Below are 18,711 nucleotides of genomic sequence, written 5' to 3' on the forward strand. Positions count from 1 at the left end.
TCTGATAAACTCGAGAAATGAAAACATTATACCATGATACACTGACGCAAAGATACACCACACAGAAGAAACTAATAGAGAACGCTTTAAGCTTGGCAAACTTACCGCCCGACGAATTTGCATACACCATAACCAAAACCCAGGACACATGGCTTTGATCGCAGGAGAAGCGGTCCATATAGTCAAATGAATTCCGGTACAAGTAAAGGTACGACATACAACAAAATGCTACTCGGAACTACCCGTTTGGCAAAGGAATCGCACCACAGGAACTCCGCCCGGACGTGCGCCAAACGTGGCGATATTCAGCACCATCGTCGTTGGCCACGAGCGGAATATATACCCAAAAGACCTCGATGCACTACGGGACCACGTCATGTTCCCGGCAGAAAATCTGCAGTCTTGAACGCATTGGCCAGAGGAGCAACAGGAAAAACAATCGTCCCTGGAACAGTAAACATCCTGGGAATGATGGACAAAACACATTAACGACAATAGCGAAAAATACCGTATCAAGCTTATGGACTGGTTTTATGGAATTTGGAACTGTCAGTGCAGCAATATTTGGAATACTCGCAATATTTAAACTAATCAAAACGATAATAGATATAGCCGCACACGGATACCAGTTACGTGAAACTTACGAATGTGAATCGCCATATTAGGAGCAATATGCGGCTCAGTCACCCACCCGCTACTATACCTCAAAAGAAGACGAAATATCGATGATCAAACAGCACAGCCTCAAGGGATATCGATAACACCGGTAGTCACTCAACTACCAACGACATCTACGTCCGCCTTGAGCGAACTCAGAGATACCATCAGTCAAATTTCCTTTGGAAATTTGAACTCCAAGGGCGGGGATGTCACGTCCCGCGCTCCGCACGCGCCGTAACAAGAACAAGAAAACCATTCTATACAAAACACGCGAATAAAGATTTGAATGCACAAACGAACACACGGCGCTACGAAACTAAAGGAAGGATTAACAAAGCGAGGGCGACTAATAAATCCAACCAGTATAAAATAAAATAAATAAAACCAGCTAACGGATTGAACGAGTTACGAACCAAACAAATAAACCAGGAAATAAGAATAACTACAAAAAGGGAAATAATTGAAGCGCCAGAAATACATGTATATATAAATATATTTTAATCAATCAACTTGGAGAGTTACATATAAGTATAAACATATATGCTAGATATGTAATAAACTAGTAAATATTAGTGTTAGTGCTTATAATACTATGCAACAAATACAATATTATCAATTTATGAAATATAAGTATATACGAAGTTAAAAACTAATAGTCTAACGAATACATAAAACATACAATATTGCATTATTAAAGAAATAAAAGTTACATTGTCAGAAACATATATATATGTGTGCGCATTCTATTAAACAGAAACATACTTAAAACTAGCCTACGTTCCGGTAAAGAGTTATAAATCGTATGAATACTACACTGCCAAGAGAAATATGCATATGAATACGTATATATATATATATATATATATATATATATATATATATATATTTATATTATCGAATACTCTATAAAATAAACTACTCAAAACAACAAATAACGCAATCGAAGAATTACAAAACATTAGCCATATTGAAGTGACACACAACATAAACATATATATATATATACATATTATACTATTGTCACTTTAAAACAATATTAATAAATAAATGTTCTAATTGCGGTAGAATAAGGAAAAACGAGCGACAGACGAAAAATTACTTCGATATCAAACAAAACTAAAGACCCGTCACTAAAAACTTTACTGATGACATTTATGAGCAGCCATGTTGGATTTACACGCGTCATGGCGACAGGAATATTAGGGATTAATGGAAGTCAGGCGCGAGAAACAAATCATGAAAACACATTGTTAACACTTTTCTTTAATAAATTCTATGCGCAACTACAAATGTAAAAAAAAATATATATATATAATTAATTAAAAGGGGGGAAATATAAAATGGAAAAAAATAACAAACGTAAAATAGATAACCTAACACTATCACATTCAAAATATATATATATATATTGAACACAAAACAAAATACATCAAAAAATTAATAATAATAAGGAACATCAAACAGCGAACCAACGAAATTGAAGCAGCTACACTAAATCAAAATCGAAGCAAGGAGCTCCGGGATAAAGTTCGCTGAACTCACGCCTACACCAATAGCGCACAACAGGGGAAATTCCCTTTCTCCCAGAAGCATGGTGACGAAGATGTGCCTCCAAAACCTCTTCGGGAATTTCATTCGCAAAACGAACTTTCACGCAACGATCGGTATCAACGATTTCAACCAGAGGGGGTTCCCTCTCCAATACGACGGTCTCTGCATCGAAGAAATTCTCGTCGAAAGTAACCAAATCGTCAAAGCCCAATTTCGACACGGCCTCGGCACCAATGTTGAATAGTTCCTCCAACCACTCTGATACTCGTGGTTTATCACAGGGCCGCATGCGTTTGATTGGTCCTCCCGAGTCGCCCAAGGGTTCTTCGGAATCCCTCTTTCGCTTGGGCTGAGAACAACACGGTATATTTTAAATAAAACGAAACAGGACGAATCAAGCGGACTAAGAACAAGACTAAATACGTACCAGGGAAGTCTGGAAAGGAACCTCTGATGGAAACGACTCCGCAAACATTGTTCGAACGTCGATCACCGAAGCCTAGGGAAATAGCAAAAAAGGAAAAAACAATCAAAATCACAAAAACAACCTTAATATGCAAACATCCAAACTTACGCAAAACAACTCGAAGGAGGAGGTCCTTGTTATGGGAGAGCAGCGGAGTTGCGTGTGTTTACCCAGTAAACATTGAAATGATAATGATGCTGCAGCCACCAGCCCTTCCACGCGCCGAAGAACACCGGTAATTCCCACGGTACAGCACGTGGAAGTTTCTCGTGGAAAGGACTAGATCAGCGTGGAATGCTTCAAATCTCCTAGACGCTAGCTCAGCGGAACACAGGACTGATAAAAACTAAGTCGAAATATGGAATTTGCATTTTGTCACGTACGATTCCAAGAAGCCCAAACTGCAACATCCCGATTCCCACGGAAGCGTACCCCCAGTGGACCACCACCCCGTGGGGGATGGCATTATAAATAAGCGTAGCAACATAGCGCAGCGCTCATTATTATTCTGGTGAACATTCTTATTACGGTTCATTATTCTTTGTTCATTATTATAGTGTCCATTCTTCTTATAATTTGCGTTCGTTCATTTTTTATAGTGTTCATTCCTTACGGCTCATTATTCTTCGCTCATTAGTTTGTTCATAATTCTTGTGATCGTTTGTTATTACGGCCCATTATTAATTTATTACTACGTTCGTTATTGCGCTCGTCACTGCGTTTAGAAATTTTGTATAGTATTTTGCGTTTCGGGGTCTTAATTTTTTCGGTCAAGAAAAGAGAGTCGCGACTAAGTAAAAAGAAAATTTTATCTTTGAAGTCCTCATTTCATCGTTTAAACACAAACGCGCATTGTAATTGCGGTATTAATCCAGCTAAGTGAATTGCTCAGTCTGTATTAAAATAGATAAATAAAGTAAGAGTTGATAGTAAACTATATTCGAGTTCAAATAATAAACTCAACAAAACTTCGACGACCACCGGAGCGGCTGAGGCAATGGCACCAGACAGCACCTACTCCTCAAGGTAAGAAAATTAATTTTGAAAACTTCCTTCTTCTCTGGTAATCTCGTTGCCCTCGAGAATTGAATTAGAACTTCCTATCATCGATATCGATTTATTTTCGTGAACGGTTTTGAAGATAGAATCATTGTTTAAACTTTTAACAAAAGAGTTGTCCGCTGTGTCGGCTTGTGCGAACGGTGTTTTCAACTACTGAAACATCCACTGATCTTCGCATTCCTCCTCCCATTGTTGGTAAAATATTACCCGTCTTTGGGCAAGGCTTGCGAAATCACACAAGTCCCGCACAGAAAGGACTATTAAATACATCGTCGGGGTCAATCGAAAATTAAGAACAATACCGGCATTGCTATTAACTGATATTCTTGCCATCATTGCATGCGATTGTAAGAGAGATATAACAGAACAATTTCCCTTCGAGAATTTAACCAAAGGATCGTTCGCTGTGTTGGCTTGTGCAAACGGTGTTTTCGCTTATCGAAAACACCCATCGATCTTCGCATTCCTCCTCCCACTGTTGGTAAAATATTACCCGTCTTTGGGCAAGGCTTGCGAAATCACACGAGTCCCACACAGAGAGGATCGTTAGAATCATCCCCGATTATTAAACTCAAAAGGCAAGAAAATCGTGGTGACAAAATCCATCGTAGTAAATGAATTGAGTTTCGGTCCTAACGGCAAACTACTACAGCGAAATTAAAAGAGAAGAAGAAGTCAAACGTAAAAATAAATTTATATAAAACAACGAAAAATCTCACATTCCTATCCAATCCAGCAACGCTAAAATATATATTATCTAGCTAATAAAATATATATATAATAACCTAAGCCATTTTACATTCAAATAAAAATCCGTTCAACGAGGAAAAATATTTATTGTACCCAGCTTTAATCCTCTCCCGTGCTAGTATCCCTGCGCATAGCAGGTTAGCCGAAAAGTGGAATTCGTTTACCAGTTGCATTAAGCGACAGTTAACGCTACCCATTAAGCGTAAAAGAAAATAATAAAAATAAAATATTTTGAAATAGTCCTTAGACTATTTCTGGTGACAGCAACTACCGTATTAATTAGAAATGTAAATCAGTATTAAATACAAAATAATATCATTTCAATTTATTTCCCTTCCGATTAAATTCAAAACTCAAACCATAAAAAAAAATTTTTCAGTAAAATTTAACTTTAGATTTGATCGATTTAAACAAATAGATACGTAACAGAGTAAAGTAATAAATTTTTGGTGGCAGCGGTGGGATACGCTCCACGGAGGATTAAAGTTGGTTTAAACGGTTCGATTCGCTCCACAAGGGATTAAAGTTGTCACGATTATCGATAAAGTATATACCTAAGAAATAATGTCGACTAAATTAGAATCGTTGGACAAAGGCATGATCTTGATGTTATCGGAAAAACTTAAAGCATGGGATGCGAATTTTCGCGACATGAGTACAACAATGAATAAATTACAAGACGATGTGCGTTCACTGAAAATAAAAAAGGAAATCAAGACACCCGTATCATCGCCGATAATTTCCCAAGCGACAATACCGATAGAAGTTAATCCCCAATCAATTAAGTTAAAAGATACAATAGAGACAGTACCAGTGTTCGACGGACATCGACCCTCGGTATTTCGATTTTTAAGAGCATGCGAGCGTGCACGAAACATGGTTCCTAGGCATCAAGAATCTCAGTTAGTAAAATTATTAACGAATAAGCTTCGCGGACACGCGTTTCTCGCCGTAGAAGACACAGAAGTAATAAGTTTAAACGATTTCGGGAATAAATTAAAAGATATGTTCGGTCCGGGAAAAACGGTTAACGAATATAAAGGGGAATTAGCTACAATATTTCAACGACCGGGAGAAGATATTTTGGACTACATAGAACGCGTCAAAGATCTCAGGCTGGCGATAATGAACGGGGAAAGGTACGAGTACGGCACCGTATTTCAAGATAGGATAGATCGAGACACGAGGGAAGCTTTCGTTAAGGGGCTCCCAAACGAGGTGTATTTACGAGTAAAGATAGCAGGATACCAATCCTTGGACGATGCGTACCGCTAAGCCGTGAAAGCAACACGAGAATTAAAACAAGTGAACAATAGAATTCGATACCAACGTCCGACACCTTCGGATAATTATAACCAAAACAACGCTCATCCACCATACAATAGTATCTATACTGTAAACATCCGCCAGGACTGGAGATTTGTACCGCCGTCGCAGAAACATCTAAACAACCCGGGAATAGAAGAAAATGTCAGGAAAGAAACAAGAGCAATAACTTGGGAAGAAAAACGCATAAATAAATACCTCGATAGAGATCTAAATCAAAAGAGAGATGCTGATCATTTCAACCAATCAACTTTTCAATGCAAACACCATTCCGTTGCTGTGATAAGGGATAATGTCACGTTAAATAATAAAAGGACGCACGGTGCCATAGACAGGATCATGAGTGAGAAATTTTCTGAGTTACCAAACAAGATAAATAATATTAGTGCCAAAGAACTTTCAGACAAAGCAGAAACTAGGAAATTGAACGACGAGACGACAGGCAATGCTTATCCACTGCCTAACTTCACAGAGATATTGGACCCGCTGGGAAGTGCAAATCGCCTCTCCACGTTCAACTTGGCAAAGATACAAAAGCAAGACTCCACGAATTTCGTGAATGTTTCAACCATAATAGGAAAAGAGATAGTGAGTGCATCTCTCTCAAAAACTTCTATAAAACCATCAGAAGGAAACTTTATCGAACTCAAAGCCAAATCATTAAATTGCAAGGAAGATCACACTATAGAAAATAAAAATATAGCTATCCCTAAATCCAAAACAGAATCTATAAGCAAAAAGGTTTGTAATAAAAATTTAAAGAATAATTCCAAATCTACCAAAAATATTCCTAAACGTTCCATACAAATAAATAATAATTTAATTATAATAAGCACTTCCAGTAAAACTATTCATCCTGAAAAGGTAGAGAAAAATAAAGGTGCTGCGAATAAAATAAATGAAGAAGAAACAAGGGTAACTAAGGAAAAGGATTCTAAACATTTTCAAGCTGAAGAAACGCAAGTTCAACGAGCTCAAAGAAATCAAAAGGGAGAAAACAGGGAATCACCAGTCGAAGATATATATAAAAACTTGAATAAATATGCTAGCCATTGGATTATAATTGGATTAAAAATACTTTATTGGTTACTACATCTAATATTTGACGTAGGTAACATAGTAAGTAGTGCTGATCTTATGATTCCCCCAGGAAAATATGGATGGTATCACACTATACTATATACAAAATATTTTTGGGTTAATATGGCTGCGGCACTCTCAAAAATTTGTATCTTAAATGCTATTAGCAAGCAATTGGATAATTGGATCAATGTCAGTAAACCTGTGTCTTGGCGTAAAATAAAAACTAAAATGAAGGAAAGGAACGAAATTCTCCCCGCACAAATTAGTTTCGGACATCTAGCCAGAGAACCTATTGGTGAAGTAACAATCGAAGAGAACACGGAACCAACATGCGCAGAATATCTCGAAGATCTGTTCAATAAAATTAACACTGTACAACGAATGGCAAGAGAAAATTTGATAAAATCCAAACTAAGACTAACGATCGACGAATTAACCCTCAAGATTTTAAAACAGGAGATTCGATATATCTACTAAAAGAACCTAGTAAAGGAAAATTCTCCGATCAATATACTGGACCATACAAGGTGCTAGAAATTTTGCAGAACCAGAACGTCAAGATTGAAGTAAAAGGGATTCCGCGAACAGTGCACTTAAACAAGCTAAAACTAGCGCATAACCGAAATAAGCAATGAATAAAGTGATTTCAGTGGGCAACGTAGTGCAGTAGTGTATGTTGTAGTGCTGTTCGTCGAATAATACAGATATCGAACACCTAAAAGAGAAAAGGAAAAATTATTATATGTACTCTAATTATTGTTTGAATATAAAACGTGTTGATTCAATAAATAATTAAAAGAGTGAAAGTGAAAGTTACCTTGCGAACAAGTGATCAACAAACAAGAAAGTGTACGTGTAAGTATAGGTTATGGATCGTTGTTCGCGGAACATAATGTATGACAGCTACCTAAAATAAGTGAATAAATTAGTCTCAATTGTCTCAGTACAAAATACAAGGTTACTAAGTGTTATAACTATATTATGGATAAATCAAAAGGAAGTGTGACATTGTTCGTCGAATAATACAGATAGCGAAAACCTAAAAGAAAAAAAAGGAAAATTATCTGGTGTACTCCAATTATTGTTTGAATATACAACGTGTTGATTCAATAAAAATTAAAAGTTGAATTAAAATTGAAAGTGAAAGTTACCTTGTGAACAAGTAATCATCATACGAGAAGGTTTACGTGCAAAATAGGTTATGGATCTCGGTTTGCGAAACACCATGTACAACAGCCAGCTGAAAAATAACTTCAACTGCCTTAATGCAAAATACAACAGTACTAAATGTTATAACAATACTATGGAAGCATGGCACTGTTCGTCGAACAACACAGATGGCGGAAACCTGAAAAGAAAAAGAAGTTTATTACAAATGCTCCGATTACTGTTTGAATGTAAAACGTGTTAGTTCAACGAATAACTAAAACAGTGGAAGTGCAACTTACCTCGTGAACAATTAATCACCATACAAGGAAGTGTACATGCATGAATGTCGCAGATTAACAAGAAGAAATAAAATAGCTGATAAGTGTAGAAAGTGGTTAGAAAATAATTAAGATAGATTAATTGAAAGTAAAAGGATATCTTATTATGTATTAATCTACGTAGTATTGTTATATTATTATATCTAACATGTAGAAGTGGATTTTGTAATACACAATAGCGGTCGCACACACAATGCATTATACACATATTAAACTAAATAAACTAAACAGTACCTTTATGGCCACAGATATAAGACGATTGAAGACAACCGTAGTAAGTATCCAAGGCATATCGAAGAATCAGGTGATGTGGGAATGATCTAGGTAAGTGATGCAGCATCGGAAGAGTAGAATCTGAAGAATTACAGACAATGTTAATCTAACAAGTAGGTTTTAATCACTAATAAGGGAACTAACTCATATCATACACAAAATAATAGCAAATAGCAAGTACATGCAATAATAAATTAATAGGGAAAATAAGAAAGGTTAATAAACACAGGAATAGGTTAGAAATTAATCAAGATAGACTAACTAAATATTAACAACATGACTGAACTCGGTGCAAAGGAATAAAGTTACGTTACACAAAATATCTGGTAACACAATACACAAAAAAAAAAGAAAAAAAACATTAACTAAATTAAACAAGATTTATATAAATGCGAGTCACGTATAATCAAAACAATGACTATCGAAATTCGAAAACAACACAATCTATGCTATCGCATTAAGATAGCACACGGTATTGACACACACAATATCATGAAACACAAACAATATTACAGAAACACTACAAAATAAACTATAATGATTAACAAATTAACTATTTCAACAACACGCTACTGTTGACATTAAACAAACGATACACGCAAGCGACCATGTTGAAAATTCGTCGCACGCACCCCACACATACGCACCCCAACACAAATAATAGCCAACACAATGTAATACAGCATTATAATAGCAATGCTAGGTACTGAACACAAAAAAGAAATAATAAAAAAAAAAGAAAAAAAAGAGAGAGATAAGGAAAATATATATAATAAACAACAACTAACATAACCATAACATATTATATATTATACCACATACAGGGATACAGTATTTGTACAAAGGGATAGGTCCGAACAAAACTTATAAAAAATTATAAAATATATATATTAACTGTTTTCATATGTATGTCCAGAACAGGTGGCGAGTTCATCAACCCTAACATAGAGGACTCAGACGGGCCCGTACCCGCATTCGATCTGGAAGCGATGGAGGATGTTCAGTCTTGCCTCTGTGTTCGGTTGATACGTTCTGTCTACCATTTAGATAACGGTCATCTTTGTCAAGACTGTTTCGATAACTTAGATCCAGACCACCAGGACCTATGTGACGACCCACCCACTCATTTCATATGCGGAGTATCTGCAAGAACACGAATATCATACTGTCGTATGTGTGATATAAACCTAGCGGACCTACAACCCGCTATATCATGCCTCCAATGCATGATCGTTTACACTAATCTAACTCACCTTGAAAGAAACTTTTTAGTTCAAGGAATAGCAATCCGCGCCGTAGAACTATAAAGTACTTGTATGCTACGCACAAGACCAAATACTGATGCTATCCACCTAAACAAACGACATTTATAATTATGCATATAATTTTCACTTATGTTTACCAATATATATATGCACGCATGTTGTAAAGTAGGCGATATCTATGACACTCACTTCCATTGATAATCCGAGTGACTCGTAAAATAAGTCGTCATATTTACCATTACACGCACATATATATATATTCAAAGACAAGCTATAATTGTAATATCTATTCCTATAGATAATATATACTTATATATTTATAACGATAAAACAAATCTCATCTATATTACTTACCAATACGTATGCATATACGTATATAATTATAACCCAGGTAACATTCATGGTATTTATTTTCACCGATAATAAGTTTTAACAAAAAAAAAAAAAAACATATAAATATAAATTTTTTTTTATATATATTAATAATAATAAAAGATTATTCTTATTTCTAATAAACTCGAGAGTAAGAAACAATTTAATAAATTGTTAATAGGAAGATGAATCGCCTGGTCATCGTACTTACCCTCATCAAAATAGCATACGGCCTGGTAGGATATGACTGCAATGGCAACCACCTCAACGTTACCACTATCTCTCTAAACTCCATCGGGGACTGCAGCATACAGCCTACAATGACTGAAACCCAAGATATTTATATACAACTACTTCAACTCTCAGAATTTGAATTTACCAACGTAAGGCAATGCAAGGTGCAAATAACTCGAATTGTATATTACTGTGGCATGCACTCTCACACGTCGGCAGTGCATAACGGATTCGCCGAATACCTCCATGAAACAACCGACCAACAATGTGCAAGGATGCACCAAGACGGCACGTTTTCACTCGGACCACAAAACCTTATAGTTGGCCTAAAAGATAATGCAACAGAAACAAGGTCGCTTGTCCTAGCCGGCAAGCTAACAGACGACGACAGCTGCCAGGGAACACAGTATGTAGACCCATACGGGAGCTGGGAAAAGGTCGTCGTACAAGCAACAGTAAGGATAAGTTTAAAATCAGCAGTTGTGCCAGTACGGATCGAGGCGAACAAAATTCTACTGAAATCAGGAACAGTATGTACCTTTAGCGAAGGAAACTGTCTAGACGCTGAAGACGGATACACTTATTGGCAACCACAACCACCCTCACCATGCAAATTTGATCAGTACGATGTGCTATATGAAGGAATTGCTACAAAGATCCAGGAAATAAAAACCAACAGAGAATCAGCACAACCAGTTTACGCACTAACAACGCAAGAAGTAACATTTGCACTGACTAAAACCGGAGAACAGCCACTGTGTGGATATACCCTACTATCCACCGAACACCCCAAATAGTTGAAACAACAAGAGAAAATACGTTTATCTCCAAAAGCAAGACAGCAGTCGAAAACTTGGACATATTCGCATACGTCAACTCAAAATTCATTTACGTAGAGAAACATATTAAACGACAAATGACAACATTGTACCATGATATACTGACACAAAGATGTACCACACAGAAGAAACTAATAGAAAATGCTTTAAGCTTAGCAATCTTACTGCCCGATGAATTTGCATATACCATATCCAAAACCCCAGGACACATGGCCCTGATCGCAGGAGAAGCAGTCCACATAGTCAAATGCATTCCGGTACAAGTAAAAGTACGACATACAACAGAATGCTACTCGGAGCTACCCGTTTGGCAAGGGAATCGCACCGCATTTTTAACGCCAAAAACACACATCCTAACGCAACACGGAAACCACAGAGAATGTAGCGCGGTACTACCTACGCTATACAATATCGACGGACTCTGGCACAAATTCGTACCAAAACCCATGGAAACAATTGCACCACAGGAACTCCGCCCGGACGTACGCCAAACGTGGCAATATTCAGCACCATCGTCGTTGGCCACGAGCGGAATATATACCCAAAAAGACCTCGATGCACTACGGGACCACGTCATGTTCCCGGCAGAAAAATCTGCAGTTTTGAACACATTGGCCAGAGGAGCAACAGGAAAAACAATCGTCCCTGGAACAGTAAACATCCTGGGAATGATGGACGAAAACACATTAACGACAATAGCGAAAAATACCGTATCAAGCTTATGGACTGGTTTTATGGAATTTGGAACTGTCAGTGCAGCAATATTTGGAATACTCGCAATATTTAAACTAATCAAAACGATAATAGATATAGCCGCACACGGATACCAGTTACGTGAAACTTACGAATGTGAATCGCCATATTAGGAGCAATATGCGGCTCAGTCACCCACCCGCTACTATACCTCAAAAGAAGACGAAATATCGATGATCAAACAGCACAGCCTCAAGGGATATCGATAACACCGGTAGTCACTCAACTACCAACGACATCTACGTCCGCCTTGAGCGAACTCAGAGATACCATCAGTCAAATTTCCTTTGGAAATTTGAACTCCAAGGGCGGGGATGTCACGTCCCGCGCTCCGCACGCGCCGTAACAAGAACAAGAAAACCATTCTATACAAAACACGCGAATAAAGATTTGAATGCACAAACGAACACACGGCGCTACGAAACTAAAGGAAGGATTAACAAAGCGAGGGCGACTAATAAATCCAACCAGTATAAAATAAAATAAATAAAACCAGCTAACGGATTGAACGAGTTACGAACCAAACAAATAAACCAGGAAATAAGAATAACTACAAAAAGGGAAATAATTGAAGCGCCAGAAATACATGTATATATAAATATATTTTAATCAATCAACTTGGAGAGTTACATATAAGTATAAACATATATGCTAGATATGTAATAAACTAGTAAATATTAGTGTTAGTGCTTATAATACTATGCAACAAATACAATATTATCAATTTATGAAATATAAGTATATACGAAGTTAAAAACTAATAGTCTAACGAATACATAAAACATACAATATTGCATTATTAAAGAAATAAAAGTTACATTGTCAGAAACATATATATATGTGTGCGCATTCTATTAAACAGAAACATACTTAAAACTAGCCTACGTTCCGGTAAAGAGTTATAAAATAAGAACTACGCTACGAAACATGCATGTCTCTATATAAACATATAAAAATCTATATTCTAAACTACTACTAATCTATGTGCATTCTACAATCTGAAATACATACTTAAAACTAGCCTACATGCCGGTAAAGCATTATAAAATAAGAACTACATTATGAAACATGCATGTCTCTATATAAACATATAAATAATCTATTTTCTAAACTAAAACCACTATTAATAATCTACAAAAGAAATAGAACACACAACGCAACACTTGGGACCAAGCGACAACCTGTCGACAGGCCAAACGCTCAAAATAATTAACACCGCAACGACTTGAGGAATTGCTTACAGAAATTCTGTCATCAAGCACAAATATGTAAACACACATAAAACGCACAATAATCTAGAAACAAAACCTTCAATACTATGTTGTCACAATACAAAATATATATGTATATATGAAATCAAATGATTGACACATAACCTCAAATACACAACACTATATCACAAAAGAATCTAAATGAAAATCACTTTGCCAGAAATATATACATATATACGTGTGCGTGTGCGTGTTCTATCTTATTAAAAGAAATTAATATAAAATAAATAATTAACATTTCATTTCGTACGGACACTACATGAACGAGAGAAATATACATATAAATACGTGTATATATATATATATATATATATATATATATATATGTATGTGTGAGTGCATATGTTTTATATTATCGAATACTCTATAAAATAAGCTACTCAAAACAATAAATAACGCAATCGAAGAATTACAAAACATTAGCCATATTGAAGTGACACACAACATAAACATATATATATATATATATACATATTATACTATTGTCACTTTAAAACAATATTAATAAATAAATGTTCTAATTGCGGTAGAATAAGGAAAAACGAGCGACAGACGAAAAATTACTTCGATATCAAACAAAACTAAAGACCCGTCACTAAAAACTTTACTGATGACATTTATGAGCAGCCATGTTGGATTTACACGCGTCATGGCGACAGGAATATTAGGGATTAATGAAAGTCAGGCGCGAGAAACAAATCATGAAAACACATTGTTAACACTTTTCTTTAATAAATTCTATGCGCAACTACAAATGTAAAAAAAAAATATATATATATAATTAATTAAAAGGGGGGAAATATAAAATTGAAAAAAATAACAAACGTAAAATAGATAACCTAACACTATCACATTCAAAATATATATATATATATTGAACACAAAACAAAATACATCAAAAAATTAATAATAATAAGGAACATCAAACAGCGAACCAACGAAATTGAAGCAGCTACACTAAATCAAAATCGAAGCAAGGAGCTCCGGGATAAAGTTCGCTGAACTCACGCCTACACCAATAGCGCACAACAGGGGAAATTCCCTTTCTCCCAGAAGCATGGTGACGAAGATGTGCCTCCAAAACCTCTTCGGGAATTTCATTCGCAAAACGAACTTTCACGCAACGATCGGTATCAACGATTTCAACCAGAGGGGGTTCCCTCTCCAATACGACGGTCTCTGCATCGAAGAAATTCTCGTCGAAAGTAACCAAATCGTCAAAGCCCAATTTCGACACGGCCTCGGCACCAATGTTGAATAGTTCCTCCAACCACTCTGATACTCGTGGTTTATCACAGGGCCACATGCGTTTGATTGGTCCTCCCGAGTCGCCCAAGGGTTCTTCGGAATCCCTCTTTCGCTTGGGCTGAGAACAACACGGTATATTTTAAATAAAACGAAACAGGACGAATCAAGCGGACTAAGAACAAGACTAAATACGTACCAGGGAAGTCTGGAAAGGAACCTCTGATGGAAACGACTCCGCAAACATTGTTCGAACGTCGATCACCGAAGCCTAGGGAAATAGCAAAAAAGGAAAAAACAATCAAAATCACAAAAACAACCTTAATATGCAAACATCCAAACTTACGCAAAACAACTCGAAGGAGGAGGTCCTTGTTATGGGAGAGCAGCGGAGTTGCGTGTGTTTACCCAGTAAACATTGAAATGATAATGATGCTGCAGCCACCAGCCCTTCCACGCGCCGAAGAACACCGGTAATTCCCACGGTACAGCACGTGGAAGTTTCTCGTGGAAAGGACTAGATCAGCGTGGAATGCTTCAAATCTCCTAGACGCTAGCTCAGCGGAACACAGGACTGATAAAAACTAAGTCGAAATATGGAATTTGCATTTTGTCACGTACGATTCCAAGAAGCCCAAACTGCAACATCCCGATTCCCACGGAAGCGTACCCCCAGTGGACCACCACCCCGTGGGGGATGGCATTATAAATAAGCGTAGCAACATAGCGCAGCGCTCATTATTATTCTGGTGAACATTCTTATTACGGTTCATTATTCTTTGTTCATTATTATAGTGTCCATTCTTCTTATAATTTGCGTTCGTTCATTTTTTATAGTGTTCATTCCTTACGGCTCATTATTCTTCGCTCATTAGTTTGTTCATAATTCTTGTGATCGTTTGTTATTACGGCCCATTATTAATTTATTACTACGTTCGTTATTGCGCTCGTCACTGCGTTTAGAAATTTTGTATAGTATTTTGCGTTTCGGGGTCTTAATTTTTTCGGTCAAGAAAAGAGAGTCGCGACTAAGTAAAAAGAAAATTTTATCTTTGAAGTCCTCATTTCATCGTTTAAACACAAACGCGCATTGTAATTGCGGTATTAATCCAGCTAAGTGAATTGCTCAGTCTGTATTAAAATAGATAAATAAAGTAAGAGTTGATAGTAAACTATATTCGAGTTCAAATAATAAACCCAACAAAACTTCGACGACCACCGGAGCGGCTGAGGCAATGGCACCAGACAGCACCTACTCCTCAAGGTAAGAAAATTAATTTTGAAAATTTCCTTCTTCTCTGGTAATCTCGTTGCCCTCGAGAATTGAATTAGAACTTCCTATCATCGATTTCGTTTTATTTTCGTGAACGGTTTTGAAGATAGAATCATTGTTTAAACTTTTAACAAAAGAGTTGTCCGCTGTGTCGGCTTGTGCGAACGGTGTTTTCAACTACTGAAACATCCACTGATCTTCGCATTCCTCCTCCCATTGTTGGTAAAATATTACCCGCCTTTGGGCAAGGCTTGCGAAATCACACAAGTCCCGCACAGAAAGGACTATTAAATACATCGTCGGGGTCAATCGAAAATTAAGAACAATACCGGCATTGCTATTAACTGATATTCTTGCCATCATTGCATGCGATTGTAAGAGAGATATAACAGAACAATTTCCCTTCGAGAATTTAACCAAAGGATCGTTCGCTGTGTTGGCTTGTGCAAACGGTGTTTTCGCTTATCGAAAACACCCATCGATCTTCGCATTCCTCCTCCCACTGTTGGTAAAATATTACCCGTCTTTGGGCAAGGCTTGCGAAATCACACGAGTCCCACACAGAGAGGATCGTTAGAATCATCCCCGATTATTAAACTCAAAAGGCAAGAAAATCGTGGTGACAAAATCCATCGTAGTAAATGAATTGAGTTTCGGTCCTAACGGCAAACTACTACAGCGAAATTAAAAGAGAAGAAGAAGTCAAACGTAAAAATAAATTTATATAAAACAACCAAAAATCTCACATTCCTATCCAATCCAGCAACGCTAAAATATATATTATCTAGCTAATAAAATATATATATAATAACCTAAGCCATTTTACATTCAAATAAAAATCCGTTCAACGAGGAAAAATATTTATTCTACCCAGCTTTAATCCTCTCCCGTGCTAGTATCCCTGCGCATAGCAGGTTAGCCGAAAAGTGGAATTCGTTTACCAGTTGCATTAAGCGTCAGTTAACGCTACCCATTAAGCGTAAAAGAAAATAATAAAAATAAAATATTTTGAAATAGTCCTTAGACTATTTCTGGTGGCAGCAACTACCGTATTAATTAGAAATCTAAATCAGTATTAAATACACAATAATATCATTTCAATTTATTTCCCTTCCGATTAAATTCAAAACTCAAACTATAAAAAAAAAATTTTTCAGTAAAATTTAACTTTAGATTTGATCGATTTAAACAAATAGATACGTAACAGCGCTTAAACGCCGAAATATCACCAACAGGAACGAAATGACGGCTATTTTTCGTCAAAATAAACGAAATCTTCGCGATTTGCGAGATATTTTGCTTGTTACGACGCTTAAATGGTTGTGCATTGCATTAGCACTGTGAAGTGGAGTTCAACGAGCGCTTAAACGTCGAAATATCTCCAACGGGAAGGAAGTTACGGCCATTTATCGTCCAAAAAATCGAAATTTTCGCGATTTGCGAGATATTTCGCTCGTTTCGACGCTTAAATGGTTGTGCATTGCATTAGCACTGTGAAATGGAGTTCAACGAGCGCTTAAACGTCGAAATATCTCCAACGGGAAGGAAGTTACGGCCATTTATCGTCCAAAAAATCGAAATTTTCGCGATTTGCGAGATATTTCGCTTGTTTCGACGCTTAAATGGTTGTGCATTGCATTAGCACTGTGAAATGGAGTTCAACGAGCGCTTAAACGTCGAAATATCTCCAACGGGAAGGAAGTTACGGCCATTTATCGTCCAAAAAATCGAAGTTTTCGCGATTTGCGAGATATTTCGCTCGTTTCGACGCTTAAATGGTTGTGCATTGCATTAGCACTGTGAAATGGAGTTCAACGAGCGCTTATACGTCGAAATATCTCCAACGGGAAGGAAGTTACGGCCATTTATCGTCCAAAAAATCGAAATTTTCGCGATTTGCGAGATATTTCGCTCGTTTCGACGCTTAAATGGTTGTGCATTGCATTAGCACTGTGAAATGGAGTTCAACGAGCGCTTAAACGTCGAAATATCTCCAACGGGAAGGAAGTTACGGCCATTTATCGTCCAAAAAATCGAAATTTTCGCGATTTGCGAGATATTTCGCTCGTTTCGACGCTTAAATGGTTGTGCATTGCATTAGCACTGTGAAATGGAGTTCAACGAGCGCTTAAAGGTCGAAATATCTCCAACGGGAAGGAAGTTACGGCCATTTATCGTCCAAAAAATCGAAATTTTCGCGATTTGCGAGATATTTCGCTCGTTTCGACGCTTAAATGGTTGTGCATTGCATTAGCACTGTGAAATGGAGTACAACGAGCGCTTAAACGTTTAAATATCTCCAACGGGAAGGAAGTTACGGCCATTTATCGTCCAAAAAATCGAAATTTTCGCAATTTGCGAGATATTTCGCTCGTTTCGACGCTTAAATGGTTGTGCATTGCATTAGCACTGTGAAATGGAGTTCAACGAGCGCTTAAACGTCGAAATATCTCCAACGGGAAGGAAGTTACGGCCATTTATCGTCCAAAAAATCGAAATTTTCGCGATTTGCGAGATATTTCGCTCGTTTCGACGCTTAAATGGTTGTGCATTGCATTAGCACTGTGAAATGGAGTTCAACGAGCGCTTAAACGTCGAAATATCTCCAACGGGAAGGAAGTTACGGCCATTTATCGTCCAAAAAATCGAAATCTTCGCGATTTGCGAGATATTTCGCTCGTTTCGACGCTTAAATGGTTGTGCATTGCATTAGCACTGTGAAATGGATTTCAACGAGCGCTTAAACGTCGAAATATCTCCAACGGGAAGGAAGTTACGGCCATTTATCGTCCAAAAAATCG

At 37.0% G+C, this 18,711-nt stretch overlaps 2 protein-coding genes across 7 annotated transcripts; both read right to left on the reverse strand.

Annotated features, from left to right (window-relative positions):
- Nucleotides 1–2,020: 2,020 nt before the first annotated feature.
- LOC143303187 (uncharacterized) lies at nucleotides 2,021–9,007 on the reverse strand. Of its 3 annotated transcripts, none has more exons than XM_076621704.1 (7): nucleotides 8,921–9,007; nucleotides 8,620–8,739; nucleotides 8,201–8,246; nucleotides 8,050–8,138; nucleotides 2,786–7,613; nucleotides 2,639–2,710; nucleotides 2,021–2,560 (listed from the first exon to the last, which is right to left on the reverse strand). In XM_076621704.1, exons 1-5 carry the CDS (start codon nucleotides 8,934–8,936, stop codon nucleotides 7,507–7,509), a joined length of 378 nt encoding a protein of 125 aa, XP_076477819.1. In that variant the 5' UTR covers nucleotides 8,937–9,007; the 3' UTR covers nucleotides 2,021–2,560; nucleotides 2,639–2,710; nucleotides 2,786–7,506. The 3 variants fall into 3 exon arrangements, with proteins under 3 accessions (XP_076477819.1, XP_076477820.1, XP_076477818.1); XM_076621705.1 differs by having other exon boundaries at nucleotides 2,786–7,937; XM_076621703.1 differs by lacking the exons at nucleotides 8,050–8,138; nucleotides 8,201–8,246; nucleotides 8,620–8,739; nucleotides 8,921–9,007 and having other exon boundaries at nucleotides 2,048–2,560; nucleotides 2,786–4,508.
- A 440-nt stretch (nucleotides 9,008–9,447) lies between these two features.
- On the reverse strand, nucleotides 9,448–17,044 carry LOC143303186 (uncharacterized). Of its 4 annotated transcripts, XR_013059262.1 has the most exons (5): nucleotides 14,984–17,044; nucleotides 14,837–14,908; nucleotides 13,957–14,758; nucleotides 10,507–10,619; nucleotides 9,448–10,010 (listed from the first exon to the last, which is right to left on the reverse strand). XR_013059262.1 is itself a non-coding variant. In XM_076621701.1 (4 exons), the coding sequence occupies exons 1-4, from the start codon at nucleotides 12,227–12,229 to the stop codon at nucleotides 9,978–9,980; spliced, it is 411 nt and encodes a 136-aa protein (XP_076477816.1). In that variant the 5' UTR covers nucleotides 12,230–12,351; the 3' UTR covers nucleotides 9,448–9,977. The 4 variants fall into 4 exon arrangements, 2 of the variants coding, with proteins under 2 accessions (XP_076477816.1, XP_076477817.1); XR_013059263.1 differs by lacking the exons at nucleotides 13,957–14,758; nucleotides 14,837–14,908; nucleotides 14,984–17,044 and adding an exon at nucleotides 11,765–12,029 and having other exon boundaries at nucleotides 9,448–9,801; nucleotides 9,912–10,010; XM_076621701.1 differs by lacking the exons at nucleotides 13,957–14,758; nucleotides 14,837–14,908; nucleotides 14,984–17,044 and adding exons at nucleotides 11,765–12,013; nucleotides 12,214–12,351.
- Nucleotides 17,045–18,711: the final 1,667 nt, after the last annotated feature.

This window comes from Bombus vancouverensis, chromosome 9 (genome assembly GCF_051014615.1).
Source record: "Bombus vancouverensis nearcticus chromosome 9, iyBomVanc1_principal, whole genome shotgun sequence".
Lineage (NCBI taxonomy): Eukaryota > Metazoa > Arthropoda > Insecta > Hymenoptera > Apidae > Bombus > Bombus vancouverensis.